Source organism: Apodemus sylvaticus, chromosome 5 (assembly GCF_947179515.1).
Source record: "Apodemus sylvaticus chromosome 5, mApoSyl1.1, whole genome shotgun sequence".
Taxonomy (NCBI): Eukaryota; Metazoa; Chordata; class Mammalia; order Rodentia; family Muridae; genus Apodemus; species Apodemus sylvaticus.
Window position 1 is genome coordinate 14,945,798 of NC_067476.1, and position 22,338 is coordinate 14,968,135.

The 22,338-nt window shown below is 45.6% G+C and overlaps 1 protein-coding gene across 1 annotated transcript in view; it reads right to left on the reverse strand.

Annotated features, from left to right (window-relative positions):
- The window catches only part of Ttll11 (tubulin tyrosine ligase like 11), a 228,454-nt gene that overhangs the window by 178,791 nt on the left and 27,325 nt on the right, over positions 1-22,338 (reverse strand). The window contains exons 2-3 of the mRNA XM_052182350.1: positions 20,726-20,822; positions 14,302-14,435 (exon numbers count right to left, since the gene is read on the reverse strand). Of these exons, the coding sequence (XP_052038310.1) occupies positions 14,302-14,435; positions 20,726-20,822 (231 nt within the window). The remainder of the gene's footprint in view (positions 1-14,301; positions 14,436-20,725; positions 20,823-22,338) is intronic.

Consider the following 22,338-nt stretch of genomic DNA (forward strand, 5'->3'; position numbering starts at 1 on the left):
GCCCACGTGACATGTCATCTCAGCACTAGGGAGGCAGAGACAGATGGGGCTCTGGAGATGGCTGGCCTGGCTGGTCAGTGAGAAACTTCACCCCACAAAGACAGATGTGCCTGAGGATGAACCTGAGGCTGCCCTCTGACCTACACATGTATGTTCACACACACACACACACACACACACACACACACACACAGAGACAGACACACACACAGCCACAAAGTACTGAAAGGGTTAGGACTGTGAGGGGTGAGGCTGCAAAGGTAGGCAGGACTCTCTAAGGCAAGTCAAGTTTAAACTTACAAACAATTGGTAACTCCAAGCTGGGGAGATCAGAATACTGTCTCCACGAAGGAAAATTTTCATTGCTGTGGTAAAACTCCCTGACAGAAGCAGCATGGAGGGCGGAGGGGGTTTTGCGTTACAGATCCAGGTTGTACTCCAGCACTGCAGGATGTTTCAGCGGCAGGGACTTATTCTCCTGGGCACAGCACATCCAAAGTCAGAAGCAGTGAGATCGTGTCCACTGACTGACTGGTGCTCAGCTGGCTCTCTCTTCTCTTGTTCAGTTCAGGATGCCCAGGCCCAGGGAATGGTACCGCCCACGGTGGGCTGGGTCGGGAATGGTACCGCCCACGGTGGGCTGGGTCTTCCCACATCAGTGAGGGCAACCAAGATGGTTCCCCACTAGCATGCCCCACAGGTCGACCTGAGGCAGACAGTCCTTCACTGAAACTCTCTTCTTGGGTGAGTCTTGTATCAAGTTGACGGTTAAAGCCAGCCGTCACAGACAACTGTGCAAATAAGTCACCAGAGGGTTGTAGGACAGAGAGTTTTCCCCCTGCCTTCACTCTGACCCACTTAGACCTTTGCTTTTCCTGCTTTAAGCCCAGCAGAGAACACTGCTTTCTGTTTTGTCTTTTCAAACAATGTGCTTGTCTCCACCCTGAGGCGTTGAGTCCTAAGAGTTAATGTAGGACCATCTGCAGGGAAACGGAAGTCAAGCTCCACGGATCCCTCCGAGAAGCTGCAAGACACTGAGCAGGTTTTGGCTTTATTCTCTAAAAGTAAAAAAGTAAAAAAAAAAAAAAAATCTTTGCTGAGAAATACAAACTCTTTCACCATAATAAATGCTGTTTTGATAACAAAACTGTACTTTTCTCAAATACCCAGATGGAAGACCATATGCAAAAAAGAAAAAAAGAAAAAGAAAAAAAAACCTCCAAAGGAATTTTTTGATTGGCCATCTGCTAAAACTGGGAAGCGAGCCTGGATCTTCCTCCAGCCTTCATAAAAATCCCCCACTGAGACGCCTATTTGCGTCCACCGGGCGCCACCTGCTGTTGAATGTGGGTAAAGACTGTGCATGGGCAGCAGAGGAACTGGATGTCCCGTGTCTGGATGAAATGCACTCGTTAATAACCCATGAAAGAAATCACAAAGCTCCAGGTTCCTTTATTGTTTTACAGTAACTCACACCTCCTCTATCACGCACACACACACACACACACACACACACACACACACACACACACACACACACAGAGGCACTCACTACAGAGGTGCATTCCCTTGTCTGATGAAGCCTTGTGCTTGGCTTGCCTATCCAGAGAGTAGATGCTACAGCTCAGCACGTGGACGACCTACCTGTCTGAAGAATATGCCAGCCCCTGTAATGAATGTGTTTCTTATTTGTTAAATAAGAAGAAACATGAGAACGACCTAGCACAAGTTATGATCTCTTCATGATGAAATTCGATGTAGCACTGACCTAAAGAGACGACGAAAGTACAGGGATGGAGTGAAAGCAAGCTAACAGTGTTTAGTATAGCTCAAGGTTTTCGAGAAAAATCTGCATCTGTTACATGTGTGTGCTTGTACACAGGGAAAGGCCGAAAGGACACATGCTAAACTGTGGCTTTCTGGTCAGTGCTACTCTTCTGTAGCCCAAACACAACTCATTTCAGCTGGTAAGTGCGGATTAAAAACAAAAAAACAAGGTCTCACTATGTAGCTCTGGCTGTCCTGGAACTCAGCCACCCAGGCTGGCTGGCTTCAAACTCACAGAGGTGTCCTGCCTCAAACCTCCAAGGGCTGGGATTAAAGGTGGGCGCCACCTGCAGGCTCCCTTTCTCCCTTTTTTCCCCATGCGTATTTTTAATATTTATTTCCTTTCTTCTGACAGCTCTGAGATTTGTTGTTCCTAAGAGACTTGTTTCTAGTTCTTTAAGTCATAAAGTTAGATTGCTTATTTGAGCTCTTTTTTTAAAATTCGATATATATTTTATTTACATTTCAAATGATTTCCCCTTTTCTGGCTCCCCACTCCCCGAAAGTCCCATAAGCCCCCTTCCCTCCCCCTGTTCCCCATCCACTCCTTCCCACTTCCCTGTTCTGGTATTGCCCTACACTGCTGCACTGAGCCTTTCCAGAACCACTTCTCCGTTCTTCTTGGACATCATTTGATATGTGGATTATGTCTTGGGTATTACAAGTTTCTAGGCTAATATCAGCTTGTCAGTGAGTGCATACCATGATTGATCTTTTGAGACTGGGTTACCTCACATAGTATGATGTTCTCCAGCTCCATCCATTTGTCTAAGAATTACATGAATTCATTGTTTCTAATGGCTGAATAGTACTCCATTGTAGACAAAATCCTTTCTCACTTCTTAAAAGAATTATGTATACAGCATTCAGCTACAGGCATGTCTGTAGGCCAGAAGAGGGCATGAGATTTCATTACAGATGGTTGGGAACCACCATGAGGTTGCTGGGAATTGAACTCAGGACCCCTGGAGGAGCAGTTAGTGCTCTTAACCGCTGAGCCATCTCTCCAGCCCCGCTTATTCACTTTTTATTTCACACAATCAGATATTAACCGAATCCTTAAAGTAAAGACATTATTTTCTGGCAAACCAGACAAGTCAATAGAAATAATAATGTCACATTTAAAACCCAGGTTTGAAGCTCATAAGGAATGTCCACCATTAAACATCCACAGGATGCCCATCTGCACTCTAGCTAGGAGCATTTTCCTATTTAGATATTACTGTTGGCTCTTGAAGGCCCGGGGCTTACAGGATTGATTGACAGCCTGTGGTGCTGTTACCGGGTGGTAGAAGGAGAGTCCTCCTGGGAGGTTACTGTGTGATTTGATGTGTGCTCTCGGGGGAGCATGTGGAATGCCAGTTTCCTCTTGTTCTGGTTCCCATTGCACGAGGTGGGCAGGTCCTTCCCATGTTCCTGCCACAAGGTGCTACCTACCACAGAAAAAGCCCAAGGCAACAGGGCCCATAGCCACTGACTGGGACTTGAATTCCCTAAACTATGAGCCAAACAACCTTTTCTCTCTGCAAGTTGATTGCCTTATGCACTTTGTCATAGTGACGGAATAGAACACACAGAGATGCTGTAGTGGGGATGAAAGAAGGGGACAGAGAGCCCAGAGAGTATGGTACAAGTGTCAGGCCCAAAGTCAGGAGACTGCAGATCACATCAGAGACGATCCAGTCCTCAGCATCTCAGCTTCAGTCAAATGGGCATTGATATCACAGGGCTTAACATGCTAAAACAGGACGTCGCTGTGGGCCATCTCTTAACCCGACCTCTGACTTTTACTGCAGAGATGGACGGATGCAAATCGTCAACAGGGAGTCAGAGGTACCTCCTCAGCCCCTGGGAGGCCATTTTCCATGTCTAACCCTGCTCTCCTGTCTCCATGCCAGAGTTTAAAGTTCTGAGTTTTATGGTGAGGCGGGCAGCTCCCAGGGAGTACTGGGTAGGCAGGCTGGCCTTCAACTTTCCACCCTCCTGCCTTTACATCCTGGGTACTAGAATCACGTGGTGGCATGCAACACCACCCAGCTCCATCGTCAACACCGTCCTCCTCCTCCTCCTCTCCCTCATTTCACTTCTTCTCTCTCCTCCACCTACTCTACAGGAGACCCTTCCCGTCTAAACCCTGACCCTCCTCACCCCATCTTTTACTGGAAGCTTCCCCCTGGCCTCCACTTGTCCGAGGTCTTGAATGGAGTGTCATACTGCCTAATGCTCTGCTTCTGGGCTCCACCCACACCTAACGACTCCTGCCACCATGCTTCCCCTGACCAATGCCTTCCCCACCACATGGATTCTGTCCCCATGGAATGGCAAACCAAAATAAACCCTTTTCTCCTCCAAGGTGCTTTTGATTATAGTATTTTTTAAAATCACAACAGAAAAGTAGCTAATACAGGCCTTACTAATACTTTACTGATGGTAAACACAACATTCTAAAGTCTGGTCAGAATCTCCTCTACCAGAGAATTCCCTTGATGTTCAGTCAAGAACAGATCAGTGCACCCGTGTTAGGAAACTAAGATCAAAGAAAGCACCATCCAAAAGGATTAGAAGTGGCAATGCCTGGTAGCCGCACAGTACCAGGAACAGTATGTTCTCACTGCTAGGATGAGACACATCAGGATTCACGGAACATCAGGTGGGCCAAGAGTCCTTGCCTTGATAGAAGGGGAATAATTAGACCAGGCTGGGTATTGCTCTAGAGTAATCTCCAGAACTCAGAACACACACACACACACACACACACACACACACAAACAGTATAGACATATGGAGGTCAGAGGACAACTTCCAGGAGTTGGTTTTCTTTTTCCGCCATGTGGGTCCCAGAGATCAAACTCATATTTGACAGGTGTGAAGGCAAGCACCATTACCTGCTGAGCCATCTCAGCCCACCATCCCAGAATATTTTTAAGTAAATGGAACATCAATGAACTGTGGGATAACTTTGAGTGATTTAATATATGTGGAACCCAAGTGCCAAATGAGAAAAGAGACAGAAAAATAAATCTGAAGAAATAACAGGTCAGATATTTTCTACATTTTATGGAAAATACAAATCCACATATAACTTAATAAATCAGAAACATGGAGGAGAAATTATACCCAGAGCCCACCTAATCAAGTGTTCAAAGTCAGCCACACAGAGAAAGAACATCAGTTAGGCAGAAAGGAGGCATTCCCCGGTGAAGACAAGGGATAGAGATGACAACAGATTTCACACCAAAAGTAATACAAACAAAAACTACCCAAAGCAAAAACCAGGAGGATGTGTGCATGCATGTCTTGGGATCAACACTGTGCAGGGATCACTCAAAGACACGCATACAAATTAAAGATGGCCTTGGTTAAAGGAGGCATGGCCCCTGTCCATGGATCAGAAGGTGTCGACTATTCTCCAATGATCCACAATCTCACTCAAAGGCCCAGTGGGATTTGGGGAGAGGGGATATAGGAATTGACAGCAGTCTCAATGGGAGGGGTGATAATGCAAGCAGGTTATCTGTGCTGTCTAAAAATATCTACTTCCCCACAAGACACGTAGAGACTGCAAAGGTTAAAAGAACGACTTTGCAGTAGAGAAATAGAGCAGATGTTGTAATAAATAATTTCACCAGCACCACTTGGAGCGTGACACTGGTACCCTGTCACCTCCTGGTGTGCTGAACTGAGGAGGTCACAACATCTTTTTTGTGTGAGTTATATTTTGTAAAAATGTGCAATCTAAATTGGGTTTAGAAATCAGATACAATCAAATCGAAGATCCTTCTGAAACAAGAACCTGGCAAAGGCGCTCAGGGAGTCAAGGGCATAGTAACAGCTCCGAGGAGGAGAGCAGGAAATGGTTAAACCAACTCAGGGCTCACAGAGACCCGGAGCAGGAGGGACGGTGGTGTGGCAGTTAACAGTACACCAGTGTTCTCCCAGTGTCAGTGACTGCGTACAGCAGTGCACACTGGCGAGGATACAGGAGACGGATAGGAGAACAGATTCTGTCCTAACTTTATAACATCTTATGGGCCTAAAATCTGAAATACTTTAGAAGCTACAGGCAAAAGACACTTTCAGATAAGACAAGGGACTTGGCCGCCAGCAGACCTGCACGACCAAAATGAATGCATTAATAAAAATCCTGCAGGTGAAACAAAAATCGTAGAGGGAGCCCTTCCTAGGGGAAGGGTTCAGAGCTCTGGGGATGGTAAAGATACGTGGTAATTATCAAAGCCAAAATATTCGGTTTTCTGTTTCCTTAAAAGAAGCAGCTTTCCATCAGGCCTGGGGGCACATACCTGTTGTTTCAGCAGTGTGTGTGTGTGTGTGTGTGTGTGTGTGTGTGTTTTAGGACAGCGCGGGCTGTATGAGACAAGCAAAACAAAACCTAATATTCTAATATTTTTGGAATGTAAACAAAGAATATAGAAAATTAAAAAAAGGAAAAACCCTAATATTTTGAAGCATAATAACAATAATGATGGTGATGATTATAATAATAATAATAATAATATGTTGTTGTAGGATTAGCAGTAAAATATTGCAAAAGCATGTAGGTTGAGGGTAGGAACAGGTCTGTGCTGTTTTAAGTTGCTTGGCTCTTAGGAATATAGTAATGATAAATGGTAAATATTATAAGTTAAAGATGTTTTGAAAAGGCTATACCATAGATTAGGATTAAAAACTAAAACCATTTTTAAATAGATATACTTAATAAAACTAAAGAAGACACAAAGTAGCATTTTTTTAAATCAACTAATCTACACACTTGATCTTAGCCAAAAGGCCAAGAAGCAATAACTAATCTAAACAAGAAAAATAGAAGATAATTAGCAAGAGTTGGACCCAAATTCACGACGATATCACACACTAAGATTACAAACAATAGCTTGAAGGTACTGACAGCCAAGCAGGGTAAAAGACAACAACCTGTACAGATGCTTTCAACACAAAGCACTCTTTTAAATGTAGGTAGTTCTACATTAAAGAATAGAAAAGTCTATTACAGAAATACTAAGTCAGGAAAAACTGGAAATTACCTGTGGGTTTCACAGAAAGTGGAATTAGGACATGGAAATCATCTTACGAAGGATTCTAACCATTAAACTAAGGAAGTTTCAAAACATATGCAGAGAGCACTGACAGAATTTACAGAATTATAACACAATTATAACCATAGTTGAAAACTTTAGTAAATTGGGGAATGAAATATATCAGTAAAGAAGGGCAGATTACCAGAAGAACTAACTCAGCCTGACATTTAAAGCATGCTACATGGGCCACACCAGAATACGGATCATTCTAAGAGTGCACAAGGTGTTCATCAAGGCAAACAACATATGAAAAGAAGACGTCAATCATGTTTAAAGACTGAGGGACCAGCAAGATGGCTTACCAGGAGAAGGTGCCTGCTGCCAGGCCTGACAGCCTGAGTTCAGTTTTGAGCACTGACAAGGTAGGAAGAGAAAACTCGTCCCCAAACAGCCAGCGTTGTTCTCTGACCTCCACACACAGAATGACACGTGAGTACCCATCCCAACACTGGCAGAAACAAATTAAGATGTAATAAAAAGATTTAATCATCCTGTCTTTTACTGCCACGAACAGACACTGTGACCAGGGCAACTTTATAACCTGGCTTACAGGTTCAGAGGTGCAGTCCATTATCACCAAGGCGGGAACATGCCAGCGTCCAGGCAGGCACGGTGCAGGAGGAGCTGAGAGTTCTACATCTTCATCTGAAGGCTGCTAGGAAAAGACTGGCTTCCAGGCAGCTAGGGTGAGGGTCTTAAAAGCCCACGCCTACAGTGACACACCCACTCCAACAGGGCCACACCCTGAGCCAAGCACATACCCACGCCACACAGCATATAAAATTACAGAGCTTGAGACAATAAAGTATATAATTTCTAACACTTACAAAATAAAATGGAAATTAACAACAGAAAGCATTTTGAAAATATAAAAAGATTTGAAAAACTAAACAATAGATTTATAAATAACCCACAAGTAAAAGAGAAATCTCTAAGTAGAGCAGAGAATACTAAGTGGTACTAGAAATGCCAAACAACCACCTGAGATGCCTTCAAAGCGAAGCAGACAGGAAAATGTAATGCCCTAAGGTTTCAGCTGGGAGGGAGAAGAGGCCCTGCCTCAAAGCATGGTGGGAAAAGAGAAAGCACTCTGCTTGCCACACGTGAGCCATTGTCACAGACCCGGCAGAAATAAAGATATTCTCAAGGGATGCACAGCTCACACCATCCGACTGGCTAGGGACAGTGAACGCTGGGAGTCATCCTGGGGAAGGAACAGAACCAGGCAGAGGGGGACTTGTCTCTCAGAAAGCGATCACACATAGTTCTAATAACCTGTAGACCAGCATGCAGAGCGACAGGTCTGCATGTAGACCAGCATGCAGAGTGACAGGTCTGTGGTGGGTGGGACCACACTTGGCCAGGGCTACTTACCTGTGTCCAACCATTGTTCTCTACTTAAATTCTGATCTCACCTCAGGACCTTTGAGGGCTTTGCTAAATCTCTCTGCCCCTCCTCCAATGGGGCCACACTGAATAAATTTCTTCCATTTTTTTTCTGCTTTCAATGTTTAATTTGGCTCTTTTAATTGGTTTACTGAGGAGAGATCATCAGGCTTGACTGAATGCACAAGGTGTGGGGTAACACACAGTATGTGCCTCCTACGACAGTCGCATGAGTTTTCGATAATCCCAACACTCGGGAGGCAGAGATAGCGCCCCCCCCCCGCCCCAATTTCTGTGAGTTCAATGCCAGTGTGATCTACATACTTAGAGTTCAAAGATAGCCAGGGCTACATAGTGATACTATCTCAGAAGGAGGAGGAGGAGGAAGAGGAGGAGGAAGAAAAGAACAAGGCTTTAAATATCAAAAAGAACATGAAAAGGAAACAATGAAATCTGAGCACAGCGGCCATGCTTGAATTTCTAGCACTCACACAGCCAGAGCCTTTCTTAGGAACAAAAATGGGGATACTGAAAAGAAAGACAAGTTTGACTTCTTCCTTTCCAGTTTGTATCCCTTTGGCCTCCTTTTGTTGTCTAATTGCTCTGGCTAGGACTTCAAGTACTGTGTTGAATAGATAGGGAGAGAGTGAGCAGCCTTGTCTGGTCCCCGATTTTAGTGGGATTGCTTCAAGTTTTTCTCCCTTTAGTTTGATGAAGGCTACTGGTTTGCTGTATATTGCTTTCACTATGTTTAGGTATGGGCCTTGAATTTTCTGATCTTTCCAAGACTTTTAACATGAAGGGATGCTGAAATTTGTCAAATGCTTTTTCAGCATCTAATGAAATGATCATGTGGGTTTTTTTTTAATTTGAGTTTGTTTATGTAGTGGATTACATTGATGGATTTCTGTGTACTGAACCATCCCTGCATCCCTGGGATGGATGAAGCCTACTTGATCGTGGTGGGTGATCGTTTTGATGTATTCTTGGATTTAGTTGGCCAGGATTTTATTGAATATTTTTGCATCAATGTTCATAAGGGAAATTGGCCTGAAGTTCTCTTTCCTTGTTTGGTCTTTGTCTTAGGTATAAGCATTATTGTGGCTTCATAGAATGAATTGGGTAGTGTTCCTTGTGTTTCTATTTTGTGGAATAGTTTGAAGAGTATCGGTATTAGGTCTTCTTTGGAGATCTGATAGAATTCCCCACTAAACCCATCTGGTCCTGGGCTTTTTTTGGTTGGGAGACTGTTAATAACTGTGTCTATTTCCTCTGGACTGATGGGACTATTCAGATGATTTGTCTGATCCTCTTTTAACATTGGCACCTGGTATGTGTCTAGAAAATTGTCCATTTTGTCCAGATTTTTCAATTTTGTTGAGTATAAGTTTTTGTAGTAGGATCTGATGATTTTTTTTTAATTTCCACAGTTTCTGTTGTTATGTCTCCCTTTTCATTTCTGATTTTATTAATTTGGGTAGTGCCTTTGTGCTCTCTGGTTAGTCTGGCTAAGGATTTATCTATCTTGTTGATTTTCTCAAAGAACCAGCTTCTGGTTTGGTTGATTCTTTGTACAGTTCTTTTTGTTTCTATTTGGTTGATTTCATCCCTGAGTTTGATTATTTCCTGCCATCTACTCCTTTTGGGTGTATTTGCTTCTTTTTGTTCTAGAGCTTTTAGGTGTGTTATCAAGCAGCTAGTGTAAGCTCTCTCCAATTTCTTTGGGGGGGCACTTAGTGCTATGAGTTTTCCTCTTATCACTACGTTCATTGTGTCCCATAAGTTTTGGTATGATGTGTCTTCATTTTCATTTCATTCCAACAGAGAACTCCTAAAGCTGATAAACAACTTCAGCAAAGTGGCTGGATATAAAATTAACTCAAACAAATCAGTAGCCTTCCTGTACTCAAAGGATAAACAAGCTGAGAAAGAAGTTAGGGAAACAACACCCTTCACAATAGTCACAAATAATATTATATACCTCGGGGTGACTCTAATTAAGCAAGTGAAAGATCTGTATGATGAGAACTTTAAGCCTCTGAAGAAAGAAATTGAAGAAGATCTTAGAAGATGGAAAGATCTCCCATGCTCATGGATTGGCAGAATTAATATAGTAAAAATGGCTATCTTGCCGAATTCAGTGCAATCCCTATCAAAATTCTAAATCAATTCTTCATAGAAATAGAAAGAGTAATCTTCAAATTCATTTGGAATAACAAAATACCTAGGATAATGAGAACTATTCTTCACAACAAAAAGAACTTCTAGGGGAATCACTATCCCTGACCACAAGCTCTACTACAGAGCAATGGTGATAAAAAACTGTATGGTATTAGTACAGAGACAGGCAGGAAGATCAATGGAATAGAATTGAAGACCCAGAAATGAACCCACACACCTATGGTCACTTGATATTTGACAAAGGACCTAAAAACATCCAGTGGAAAAAAGATAGCATTTTAACAAATGGTGCTGGGTCAACTGGGAGGTCAGCATGCAGAAGAATGCGAATTGACCCATTCTTATCTCCTTGTACAAAGCTCAAGTCCAAGTAGATCAAGGATCTACACATAAAACCAGATACACTGAAGCTTATACAGTAGAAAGTGGGGAAGAGCCTTGAAAACATGGGCACAGGAGAAAATTTCCTGAACAGAACGCCAATGGCTTATGCTCTAAGAACAAGAATCGACAAATGGGACCTCATAAAACTGCAAAGCTTCTGTAAGGCAAAGGACACTGTCAATAGAGCAAAATGGCAACAAACAGATTGGGAAAAGATGTTTACCAATTCTACATCCGATAGAGGGCTAATATCCAATGTTTACAAAGAACTCAGGAAGTTAGACTCTAGAGAGTCAAATAACCCTATTAAAAAGTGGAGTACAGAGCCAAACAGAGAATTCTCAACTGAAGAAACTCGAATGGCTGTGAAGCAGCTAAAGAAAAGTTCAGTATCCTTAGTTATCAGGGAGATGCAAATCAAAACAACCCTGAGATTTCACTTCATACCAGTCAGAATGGCTAAGATTGAAAACTCAGGTGACAGCAAATGCTGGTGAGGATGTGGAGAAAGAGGAACACTCTTCCAATGCTGGTGGGATTGCAAGCTGGTACAACCACTCTGGAAATCAGCTTGGTGGTTCCTCAGAAAATTAGACATAGTACTACTACCTGAGGACCCTGCTATACCACTCCAGGGCTATTGGATATACCAGGGTATTAGATATACCCTGAAACCCAGAGGATTCCCCAGCATGTAGTAAGGATACATGCTTCACTATGTTCATAGCAGCCTTATTTATAATAGCCAGAAGCTGAAAGAACCCAGATGTCCTTCAACAGAGGAATGGATACAGTAACTGTGGTATATTTACACAATAAAGTACAACTCAGCTATTAAAAACAATGAATTAATGAAATTCTTAGGCAAATGGATAGAACTAAAAAATATCATCCTGAGTGAGGTAACCCAATCACAACAGAACACACATGGTATATACTCATTGATATTTGGGTATTAGTCCAGAAGCTTGGAAACCCAAATACAATTCACAGACCACGTGAAGCTTAAGAAGAAGAAAGACCAAAGTGTGGGTGCTTTGATTTTTCTGATAAAGGGAACAAAATACTCACAGGAGCAATTATGGAGACAAAGTGTGGAGTAGAGCTGAAGGAAAAGCCACCCAGAGACTGTCCTACCTGGGGATTCATCCTATAAACAGTCACCAAACCCTGACACTATTATGGATGACAAGAAGTGCTTGCAAAAGGAGCCTGATATGGCTGTCTCCTGAGGGGCCCTGCCAGAGCCTTACAGATACAGAGGCAGATGCTAGCAGCCAACCACTGGACTGAGAGCGGGGTCCCCTAATGGAGGAGTTGAAGGGAGGACTGGAGGAGCTGAAGGGGTTACAGCCCCATGGGGAGAACGATGATGTCAGCCAACTGGATCCCCCAGGGCCCCCAGGGACTAAGCCATCAACCAAGGGGCACACATGGTTTCAGCCACAATTGTAGTGGAGGAATGCCTTGTCAGGCATCAGTGGGAGGAGAGGTTCCTGGTTCTATGAAGGCTGGATAGATGCCCCAGCGTGGGGGTGGGCTGGGTGGAGGGGCATCATCTTGGAGGCAGAGGGTTGGAGGATGTGTTGGGGGTTTTCAGGGAGGGGGGGAAACGAGAAAGGGCATAACATTTGAAGTGTAAATGAAGAATATATTCAATTAAAAGAAAAGAAAAGAAAAGAAAGACAATTATACCCTCCAGAGCATCAGGTCGCACAGTATCAAGTGTGCTACAGCCCCAGCTGTCAAAGCTTCTGGGAGACAAGGAATTGCTGCTTTGGAGTTGCTGGTGAGAAAGTCAGAGATTCCCATGGTTAGATGATCCTAAGATTCCCGGGATCTCGGGCATCTACAAAGTAACCTGAGGGCTATCAGTCAGGGCAGCTTTGCTTCGCCCCCAGCTGGAAATAAAGACAAGTCGCCATCAACAGAGGACAGAAGCACGCAGCAAACCTGGTTGGATCTCAAGGCACTACTGACAGCTTTTATTGTCTTTCCTATCTGCAGTGAGAGACGTGAGGAGTGACCACAAGGACTGTGGGGAACAGATGGCGGCCATGTTTCTCTCACTACATCTTAAATACAGCTGGATTTAGACTGAGCTGTTTAATCCTTAACACAGAGAGTTGTGGGGATCTGGAGGGAAGGGTGAGCAGAGCCATGAGTGAAAATGGAAGCACTGATAGCTATGCTTTGAACTAACTTTATCGAAGCAAAGTTTACACACAATAAACACACCTGAGTCAATAAATACACAGATCCACAAGTTCACCATCTATCAATCTACCTATAAATCATCTGTCACCTATCATCTTTTATCTATCAACCATCTATGTATCTATCCATCTATCATCTATCTATCATCTCTCAGCCTATCATATCATTTCTATATCTTTCATCTATCTATCCATCCATCTATCTGTTGCAGTGCTGGAGACCAAACCCAGGGTCTCACACACACAGGGCAAGGTATCTATCTACACATGAGCTTCTAGCCCCAGTGTTTCTCTTGAAAAATGAGCAAGGTATTTTTGTGTTTGGTAAATTCTAATCTTATTTCTAGTTCTAGATTTTGATATTAGACCCCCAAACAACAATGAGGCATTTGAACAGACTCTAAGCCTCAGTGCTAGTTCTAGATTTAAATCATACTTCTTGAGCAGACTCCATAATTTTTCAAAGCATCGGTTTTCTCGTGTGTAAAATGGGTATATTCACATAACTGATGTCATAAAATCATTCTAGGGTTACAAGAAATCAGTTTAAGCAGCAAGCACCATGCCTAGACTATATAACATCAGTAAACATGTCTGGCCTATCTGTTGCTATTACCCTGAAGCTCACAGTAACAGCACGGTCTGCAGACCTTGCCAAGGCTTTTGACATGGTCTAGGAATTAACTTGTCAAAAACATAAAACTAAAGTAAACAGTGATTCTGAGCTCTGCTCCCCCACTGCCACTTCTTCAGACTGGTAGCCAAGACTCTAGAGTGTTATGCTCAGACATACTGCTTTCAAGGTAGAAGGGATGGACCATTGGAAAGTGGATTCTGGCACAGCTTAAAGCAGGACACATAAAAGACCTGCTCATCGGCCTTTAAGCACCCCCAACTACACTGGTGGCTTGGGAGCACACCCCCAAGATTCCCCTAGATGGCCATTCCAAGTGTGGGTCCACACCTCCTCCATCTCCCGTTTGCTGGCTCCGCCTCCGCGATCCAGCTCCAGCCCTGCCATTCCTCCAATCAACCGACCAGTTGCCCTGCCTGTTCAACTCCACAAGTTGACTTGATGACTGCCAAACTGAGTACAAGCAAGTCGCTCAACTTCCTGGTGCCCGGGTTGGCCCAGCGCCCAGCACACGGGCCGGGACACAGCTGCAGTCACAAACATAATTATCATTCAAGGCCGGCGGCGTGTCATGTACCTGAGTGACGAAGAGCTGGAACTCTTCGGGCAGAATCCAGGAGCGAGGGTAGAAGTTGTACTCTTCTGGAAACAGGTTCTGCATGATCCTCAGCGCTCTGCTCAAGGTGATTTTACGAACCATCTCCGTCATGCCTGGGAAGAGGAGAAGCTGTGAGGCTCGACCACCAGGGAACCTGCAGCCATTGTTTGGAAACCCCCGACACCCCGCACACACAATGGTTACTTTCTCACGCAGCAGAGACTCGTGGATTAGGAGGCTCTTAAAGGAAGGAGAATCAGGAGATTCATTCTCTCACCTAAATCCCCGTGGTGGGGTGGGGGTGGGGTGAGCGGGATATAAGGACGAGTTTTCGCCTCCTACCTGAGCTCTGCCTGTGACTATCCTTTGTCATCTTTGTGGGTAGTGTGTGCACTCAGAACCGAGCCCCTCTTTAATGCATGGCCAGCTCACATTATTCTGTGGATTCTTTCTATCCCCTGTGCCCCAGGGAAGATTATTTAGTGGACTCTGGTGACATTATGAGAAACATAATTAAGCTGCTTTGTTTTAATCTTTCACGACTATTGAAGACATAAAATAGAAAAACACACACCTTCCAGCATAAGCTCTCTCTCCTTGAATCAAGGACAGGGAGTAGGAAAGTGTCCACAGCATAAGTCGCTGCTTATGGGAGGTGCTGTGGGGCTGCGTCCCGTCTTGGGCATCTCCCGGCTCTCTAAAGTGTTTCTCTTTAAAATGCATAGATATTTGACCTTTATGTGTGTTTGTGTATGTGTGTGTGTGTGTATGTGTCTGTGTGTGCACACGTGTGTGTGTGTGTGTGTGTGTGTGTGTGTGTCTGTGACAGTCGTTTTCCTCCTCCCTGGTTCTCCACTCTACTCACTGAGGCAGGGTCTCTCATAAACTCAGAGCTCAGTGACACAGTTGTCTAGCCCCCAGCTTGCTCTGGGGGGTCTTCTGTCATCCAAGTGTCTGGATTATAGACACCCAGGCAAGTGTCTGGATTATAGACACACAGGCCACCACACCCAGCAGACATTCCCATGGGTTCTGGGGATCTGAAGTCCAGCCTTAATGTTTACACAACAAGAGCAATTCTTGCTGAGACGTCTCCTCAGTCCTACACCTTGTTTTTTTAGAAGTAGGGTCTCTCATTGACCTGGAGCCCAATAATTAGCCTAGTTGAGCTGACCAGGGAGCCCCAAGGCTCTGCCTGCCCATCACTGGGACTACAAGTACCCGCTACCACATCTGGCTCGGTGATGTAGGCTTTGATGATCAAACTCAGGTCCTCACACGTGTGTGGGACACTTCATTGTCACCGAGGCCACTGGCTTCCTTTGCATGTGGCTTGTGCGGGTCTGAGGAGTGGTGTCTTCTCACACTACAACCCTGGCCAGGGTCATCCTGGTTTCCAGCAGAGGCAAGCTCATGCTCCGAGAAGAAGGTCCTGCAGGCTCTGTGCCCCCCCCCCACAGGCTCTGTGCCCTGCAGGCTCTGTGCCCCCGCAGACTCCATTGCCCTGCAAGCTCCAGGCCCTGTAGGCCCCATTCTCTGCCTCTGTTCTTAAAACAACCTCTCCTCGATTGAGAGCCTCCCTGGGCTCCAGAGCCCTCTGACTTAGAGTGGATGCTCTAAATCTGCTTCCCTCTGCTAAAAAGCTTGGCTCCATTCCATAGCTGAGGGGTTTTGTGGGTCTTTCTGATCTCTGGTGTGTAACTTATCTTTTGTTCCTTGTGGTTTAGTGGCTACCTGAGCCACACACACAGAGCTGAGGTTTTGGGCTGTTCTCTCTCATGTCACACCCTCATGTCACACGTCTCCAGTCTCACCCCCTACGACTGCAGTCAGCATCTGGGATCCTCCACTTACTACCAGACTCTTGAGGCTGATGGTCTCCCTATGATAGTGATATCATAGAGGTCTGCCTCTAGACATCTCTGTGGCGGCAGGTCCCCTAACTCAAGTCACAGCTACTGATATCAAGTGCTTGCCTCTAGCCCTGGGTTCTTCTGTTGCAGTCATAAGGCCGGATGTCCCCATGGAGTCAGTAAAGAGCACACAGGTTGATCCTCACATCACAAGCTGAGCTATACTTGAAGCACTATTCAATCCAAGCACCATCTGTAACCATAATTCCTGTTATTAAATAAAGAGCCACATTACAACTGGCAAAGAATAAACAAATATTTCCTGGCCCATCTTCCCGTCCTGTCCATCGTCATAGGCTACCTTCTGTGCTGGCAGTGCCTCAGCTTCTTACCTGAGTCCATTTCCTCTCTCCACTGTCTCCAATGAGACCCTCTGGCTACACTTTCTAAAAATTGAGCTGGTCTATGCCACACATTGGCTGAAAGGGGTCTCTGTTGCTTGCACTGACCCCCAGGCCACAGCAGTGCTGTGCTTAGGTCCCTGCTGTCACCTTCCCGACTCTATCACCTGCTGCCTGCTGAAGGAGTGGCATGCTGGCACTGTTTGCAGCTGTGCACCAGCTCACCTCTCCAGGCCTGAGCTCCCTGACTGCTGTGGGGAGAGGAACACACCTCTCCAGGACTCAGCTCCCTGATTCCTTTCACCTAGCAGGCCTGCCTTGCAAGCCAATGCAAATTGGTTTGCAGGTCCTCTAATCAGTCCAGCAGAGCGCTTACATTGTGACTCCCTCTCCTATGTGGACCAGTGTTTGCCTGGCCTCCTCATAGACTCCTCCCTGAAGCTCCCTTCCCACCTGCAGAAAGGCCCTGCAGGCCTCACATCTCAGGCCTCGGAACTCAGCAAAGAGCTCCTGCTTGTGGGCTAAGAAATGATCATCTTGGACTTTCTTAAGGAAAAGACAACATCAGGTATCGTGGCACAACTCTGCAATTCCTGCAGGGGGGAGGGGTAACCACAGCAATTTTGAGGTCAGCCTTATCTACATAGTGAGTTCCAGGCCATCCAGGGCTACACAGAGACTTGGTCTCAAAACAAACAAACAAACAAATAAACAAGCCACAAAACACACACACACAAAAGCAAATAAAACCATCAAGCAAAGACCGGTTTTGACGAAAAATGTATTTTGAACTAAGAAAATTACCCATAAAAAAGCAAATGACATCTAATACGGTGACACAGAGAAGACAAATTCCGTGAGTATCCTGAAAGTTCTCAATTGTGTGTTTCTAGCACATTCTTTCCTAGAGCATTCACCAGAACTTACTCTGGGGCATACGCCATGTGTGAGAAATGCACACTTAGAATAATGGGGTGTGTGTGAGGCAGGAGATAAACCAGACACAACAGAAGCCAAAAGTCAGTCAGCCCTGGCTGGAGCTGCCCCCCTGCCTTGGCGGGTTTCTGTCTGTCCAAGGTGGACTGCGCGGCAGCACCCGTCCCTACCTGGAGGTTTCCAAGGCTGCCGTGTCATTACCGTTAATTAACTGCTGTTTGCAAAGTGGAAAATTACAAGTTCCAGTCACTGACATGTTGAATCGAGGATGGAGCAGGCTCGCCTTTGGAATGAAGGTTCTTGTGTGAGGCTAGTCCTTTGGGAGGAGCCCTTCCTCCGGACTTCATTTTCCTGATGTAGACCCTGAGCTACTTCTCACACTCGGCCATCAGGGAGACAGGACAGAAAGAAAACTGCTAGGTAACCTCGTCTGATGAACTGCAGAATCATGTCTCAACAACTCTGCCAATGCGGAGTGTTGTTTGCATACAAACTGTTTTCTCCCATGACCCCAAGAAGTCCTTTTTCTTTTTCTTTTTCTTTCTCTTTTTTCTTTTTCTTTTTCTTTTTCTTCTCTCTCCCTCTTCCTCTCCCTCTCTCCCTCTCCCTCTCCCTCCCTCTCCCTCCCTCCCTCTCTCTCCCTCCCTCTCTCTCTCTCTCTCTCTCTTCCTCTCTTTCGTTTTTGTAGCCTTTTTAGGTGAGCAGCAAGACAGAACTAAATAGCAGCAAGGCCATTAAATCAGTGTGCAAGGACCCTGGCTATACAGTTCACTCTTGATAACAAAATCCTTTCTCCTCTCTGAGGATAAAATTGACCTTTGGATAGCTTCTAGCTCTGCTCCCCTCAAAAAAAAAAAACTAATAAAGGTGGGATATCTTCTGTGTTGTCAAAGAACAGGGCATACGGTTCACATGAACTCATATCGGTAAGCCATGTGAACACCCAGCAGGAAGCTGAGGCCCCACATTTCCTGAGTGGTGATTCTTGTAACTCAGCATAAGCCTTGCTGGGGACGCTGAGTCAGCAGAATGACGAAAGCTGCTGGCACCTGTGAGTATCTGAGCCAAGTCGGGGTGTGTGTATGTTTGTGTGTGTGTGTGTGTGTGTGTGTGTGTGTGTGTGTGTGTGTGGCCCTTGTCTCCTTGTCTCATCTTCCTTGAACTAAAGGCCAGACACAAGTCCCTGGAACGTTTGCAAACATTCTACTAAAGAGAAGTCCTCCACACTGACCGCAGCCATACTGTGCTAACCTAACCCCGCATCCTTCCATGTGTGCTGCCTACAGCAGCAACTTTGTGTGTCTGAGTGGTTATGCTAAATCCCCATGGTGTGTGTGGCAAAGCTGCCCGGCGCATGGATGTGTATTCTGGGAAATGGTAGGCTTTGTTTGTTTTGATCTTGAGACATGGTCTCACTCCATGGCCTAGGCTAGCCTGACACTCACTATGTTGCCCAGGCTGGCCCCTAGCTTATGGCACTCCTCCCACCTCAGCCCCTCAAGCATGAGCCACCACTCCGGCTACCTGAGAGTGCAAAACATGTGACACCAACAAAAGGTGCCATGCTACCGCAATTGCATTGTGAGGTCGCGCTATAAAAATGGCGGCCATGGCTAGAGTCAGAAACCTGGGGCTGGAGAGATGGCCCAGGGCTGAAGCATTGCTGCTGTTTCGGAGGACCCGGGTTCAGTTCCCAGAGCTCACGTGTGGCCTCCCAACAATCTGTAACTCTAGTTCTGGGGTAATTGATTCCTTCTTCTGGTCTTCATGAGCACTGCACACACATGGTACACATACATACATACATACATACATACAGGTAAAAAGCTCATATATATGATATAAAAAGAAATCAAACACTTTTGGAGAAAATGTAATCTGAAATGAGGGATGGAATTTGAGTGATTTTTTTCTTTATAATTATTAATTGTATTTAATATAACATTAAGATACAACCCATTAACAAAATAAGTGTGTGGCCTGTGTCTAGAAGTTCAGCCAAACGTTCCCTCCTCCCTGAGCAGTCCCACTGCCCTGTGCCCGTGTCACACAGCCACCAGGAATGGTGACTGTAGAGGAAATGGACACAGGCTGAAAGACAGAAGAAAAGCAAACACAGAGATGACCTTAGCTGTTTCCTGCCACGGAAGCCTTGCAGGGTAAGTCTCATCACGAGACCCTTAGTACAAGGTGGAGGCCGGCCACAGCCTGTGGCGCTAGTGGAGACCAGGAGAGCTCACTCTCATGGCCCCTTTAACTGTGATACCTGAAGAAGCAGCGGATGGGGGGGGGGTCTTCATTTCTGTGATGACTGGTCACAGAACTCTGTTTCCTGCTAGGAAAGGGCCACATTTCTTTCCTTAGACACTAGAGTCACTTCACTCGGCCCGCTGTATTATATTCTAACTCAACAAGTTCAAATCATGTTCCTTTATTTTGTATATTTGTACATATGTGTGTGGTATGCATGTGTACATTTGCATGTGTGTGCTGACGAACATGCACATGTTTACACACATGTGCAGAGGCCCAGAGGTTAATATCTGGTACCTTCTTCCATCCTCTTCCTCCTCATTTGCTCAGGCAGGTTCCCCTCCCCCCAGGCCCCCCTTGAACCCAGAGCTCATCCATTCAGCCAATCTAGCTAGCAGCTTGCCCCAAGGGTCCTTTGTATCTATTCCCAGGGCGCTGGGATTATGGGTGGACCACTAAGCCTTGAATGCTGGGGATTTGAACTCCAGTCCTCATGCTTGCACGAGAAGCCACTTCCTGACGCCCTAACTCATGTTCTTGTGCCAGTGGAAACGACACTGAGAAAGCACAGCCTTAACCAGTGAGGACCCAGGCTACATCTACGTCTTCAGACCCTCGGAAGTGTTAGCTCTCAGAACTCCCCATTGAATTCCTCCCCATGGCCAGAGCAGCCTGGCAGAGCACGGCCAGAGAGTCTCAGTTAAGAGTCCTCTTGCTCTCTTACCCTCTTACCCCTCTGTCCCTTCTCTCCCATTCCCCTACCCCTCTCTCCACGTGTTCATGGCCGGCCTCTTTCTCCACCCCCACCCCTTCTGCTTTTCTCTGTCTCTACCACCTCCTCAACTCCCCTCCCTATGCCCTAAATAAACTACTCTATACCATTAAAAAAATGGCAGAAGACTATACTCTGACTTTGGACCTAGGAATACTTCTAAAGGCTAACATAATAATTTCAGATACCTGGAAATTTGTTCACTTGACCGGAGAGTATGTCACTGTCGCGAAATGAAACTCCATGCCAGTAGATGTCACAAGGCAAGCGCCGGCCAAATGGGAACTAGAAAAAGAGGGGGAAATGTGATTCATAGTAAGAAAAGAGGCAAAGCAGCAGCCACACTGGGGGCTCAGGGTTTGCAAATGGCACTTGGTAAACATCCCACAAGCAAGCCTGTAAGGCAGAGAAGCAGGCTCACACAGGTTGGCAAGCACTGTTTGCTTTACCAAGCCTAGTGCTTGCTTTATAAAGACTTATTCTCATTTTACTGATTAAAAACCTAGGGTTGAAAGAAGTCACTTAATGTGTTCCAGTTCATGCATAGCTGGTGTGTGTGTGTGTGTGTGTGTGTGTATGTGTGTGTGTGTGTGTATGTGTGTGTGTGTATGTGTGCATGTATGTGTGTGTATGTCTGGAGTGTGGGGGTATGGTGGTGATAGTGGTCATCAGAATTTGAACCTAGGATAATACAACCCAAATCCTAAGTCCACACTTCCTTCCCTTTCTCTGAAAATGGCAACCTTTAACCTGGTCCTTATAAGATGGCGAAGGCAAGCCAGGCAGTGGTAAGCCGGGCAGTGGTGGCGCATGCCTGTAATCCCAGCACTCTGGGAGGCAGAGGCAGGTGGATTTCTGAGTTCAAGACCAGCCTGGTCTACAGAGTGAGTTCCAGGACAGCTGGGGCTATACAGAGAAACCCTGTCTCGATAAAACCAAAAAGAAAAAAGAAAAAAGAATAAAAAAATGGCGGAGGCATTCCCTCTTTCCCTCCCCCTGCCTCACACACAGCTCCTCCTCTCCCCTTCCCTCTGCTTGGGTTGCAATGCTTCCCACGCATTGCAGGATGTGTTCTCGGTTGCTGAGACAGGTCCTGGGCCTTAGTCAGATGTTTGAACTCACAAATGAGTGAGCCTAGGTGTGGTCAACTGACTCAAGATGAGCTAATGAGTCTGCCTTCCAGGAATGTGGAAGTCAGAGATGCCAGGCAAGCTCTGCCGGCCCAGGGACCCGGAGAAATGAAGAGAGAAAGCTGAACAGCTGGAGATCACTGGGTGGGAAGAGGGGACAGCCAGTATGCTGAGAGAAGGGGCAGCTGTGGAGAGATGGCCGTGTCTCCTACAGACAGATGGAGAGAACCAATTTGCTCGGGCCTGTTCTCCCCAGCCTGGCTGCCTGCTGTGCCAGTGTCATCTCTCCTATAGGATAACCCTGCATCTCTCCTATAGGATAACCCTGCATCTCTCCTATGAAATAAGTCTGCATTTCTCCTATAAAATAATCCTACATCTCTCCTATAAGATTATCCTGCATCTCTCCTATAAATTAAGCCTGCATCTTCCCAGTGTTCTAAGTTCTTCTTTGGCATAAGCTCCAGGGTTTCAATTATTTCCAGGGAGAAAACCTCTTGCTGCGACAAAAAGGCCTGCTCTTTCTGCTCTGTTCGGTCACCCTCAGTGTCATTAGTGAGTTCTGCATCTGTAGATGAGGCTCTTTAAAATGTGACTCCGATGGCCTCGTTAAAGGGAAGCCTGAGGACCTGCTAGCTCATATTTAGAAGCTGCTTGTTAAAAGTCCAAAT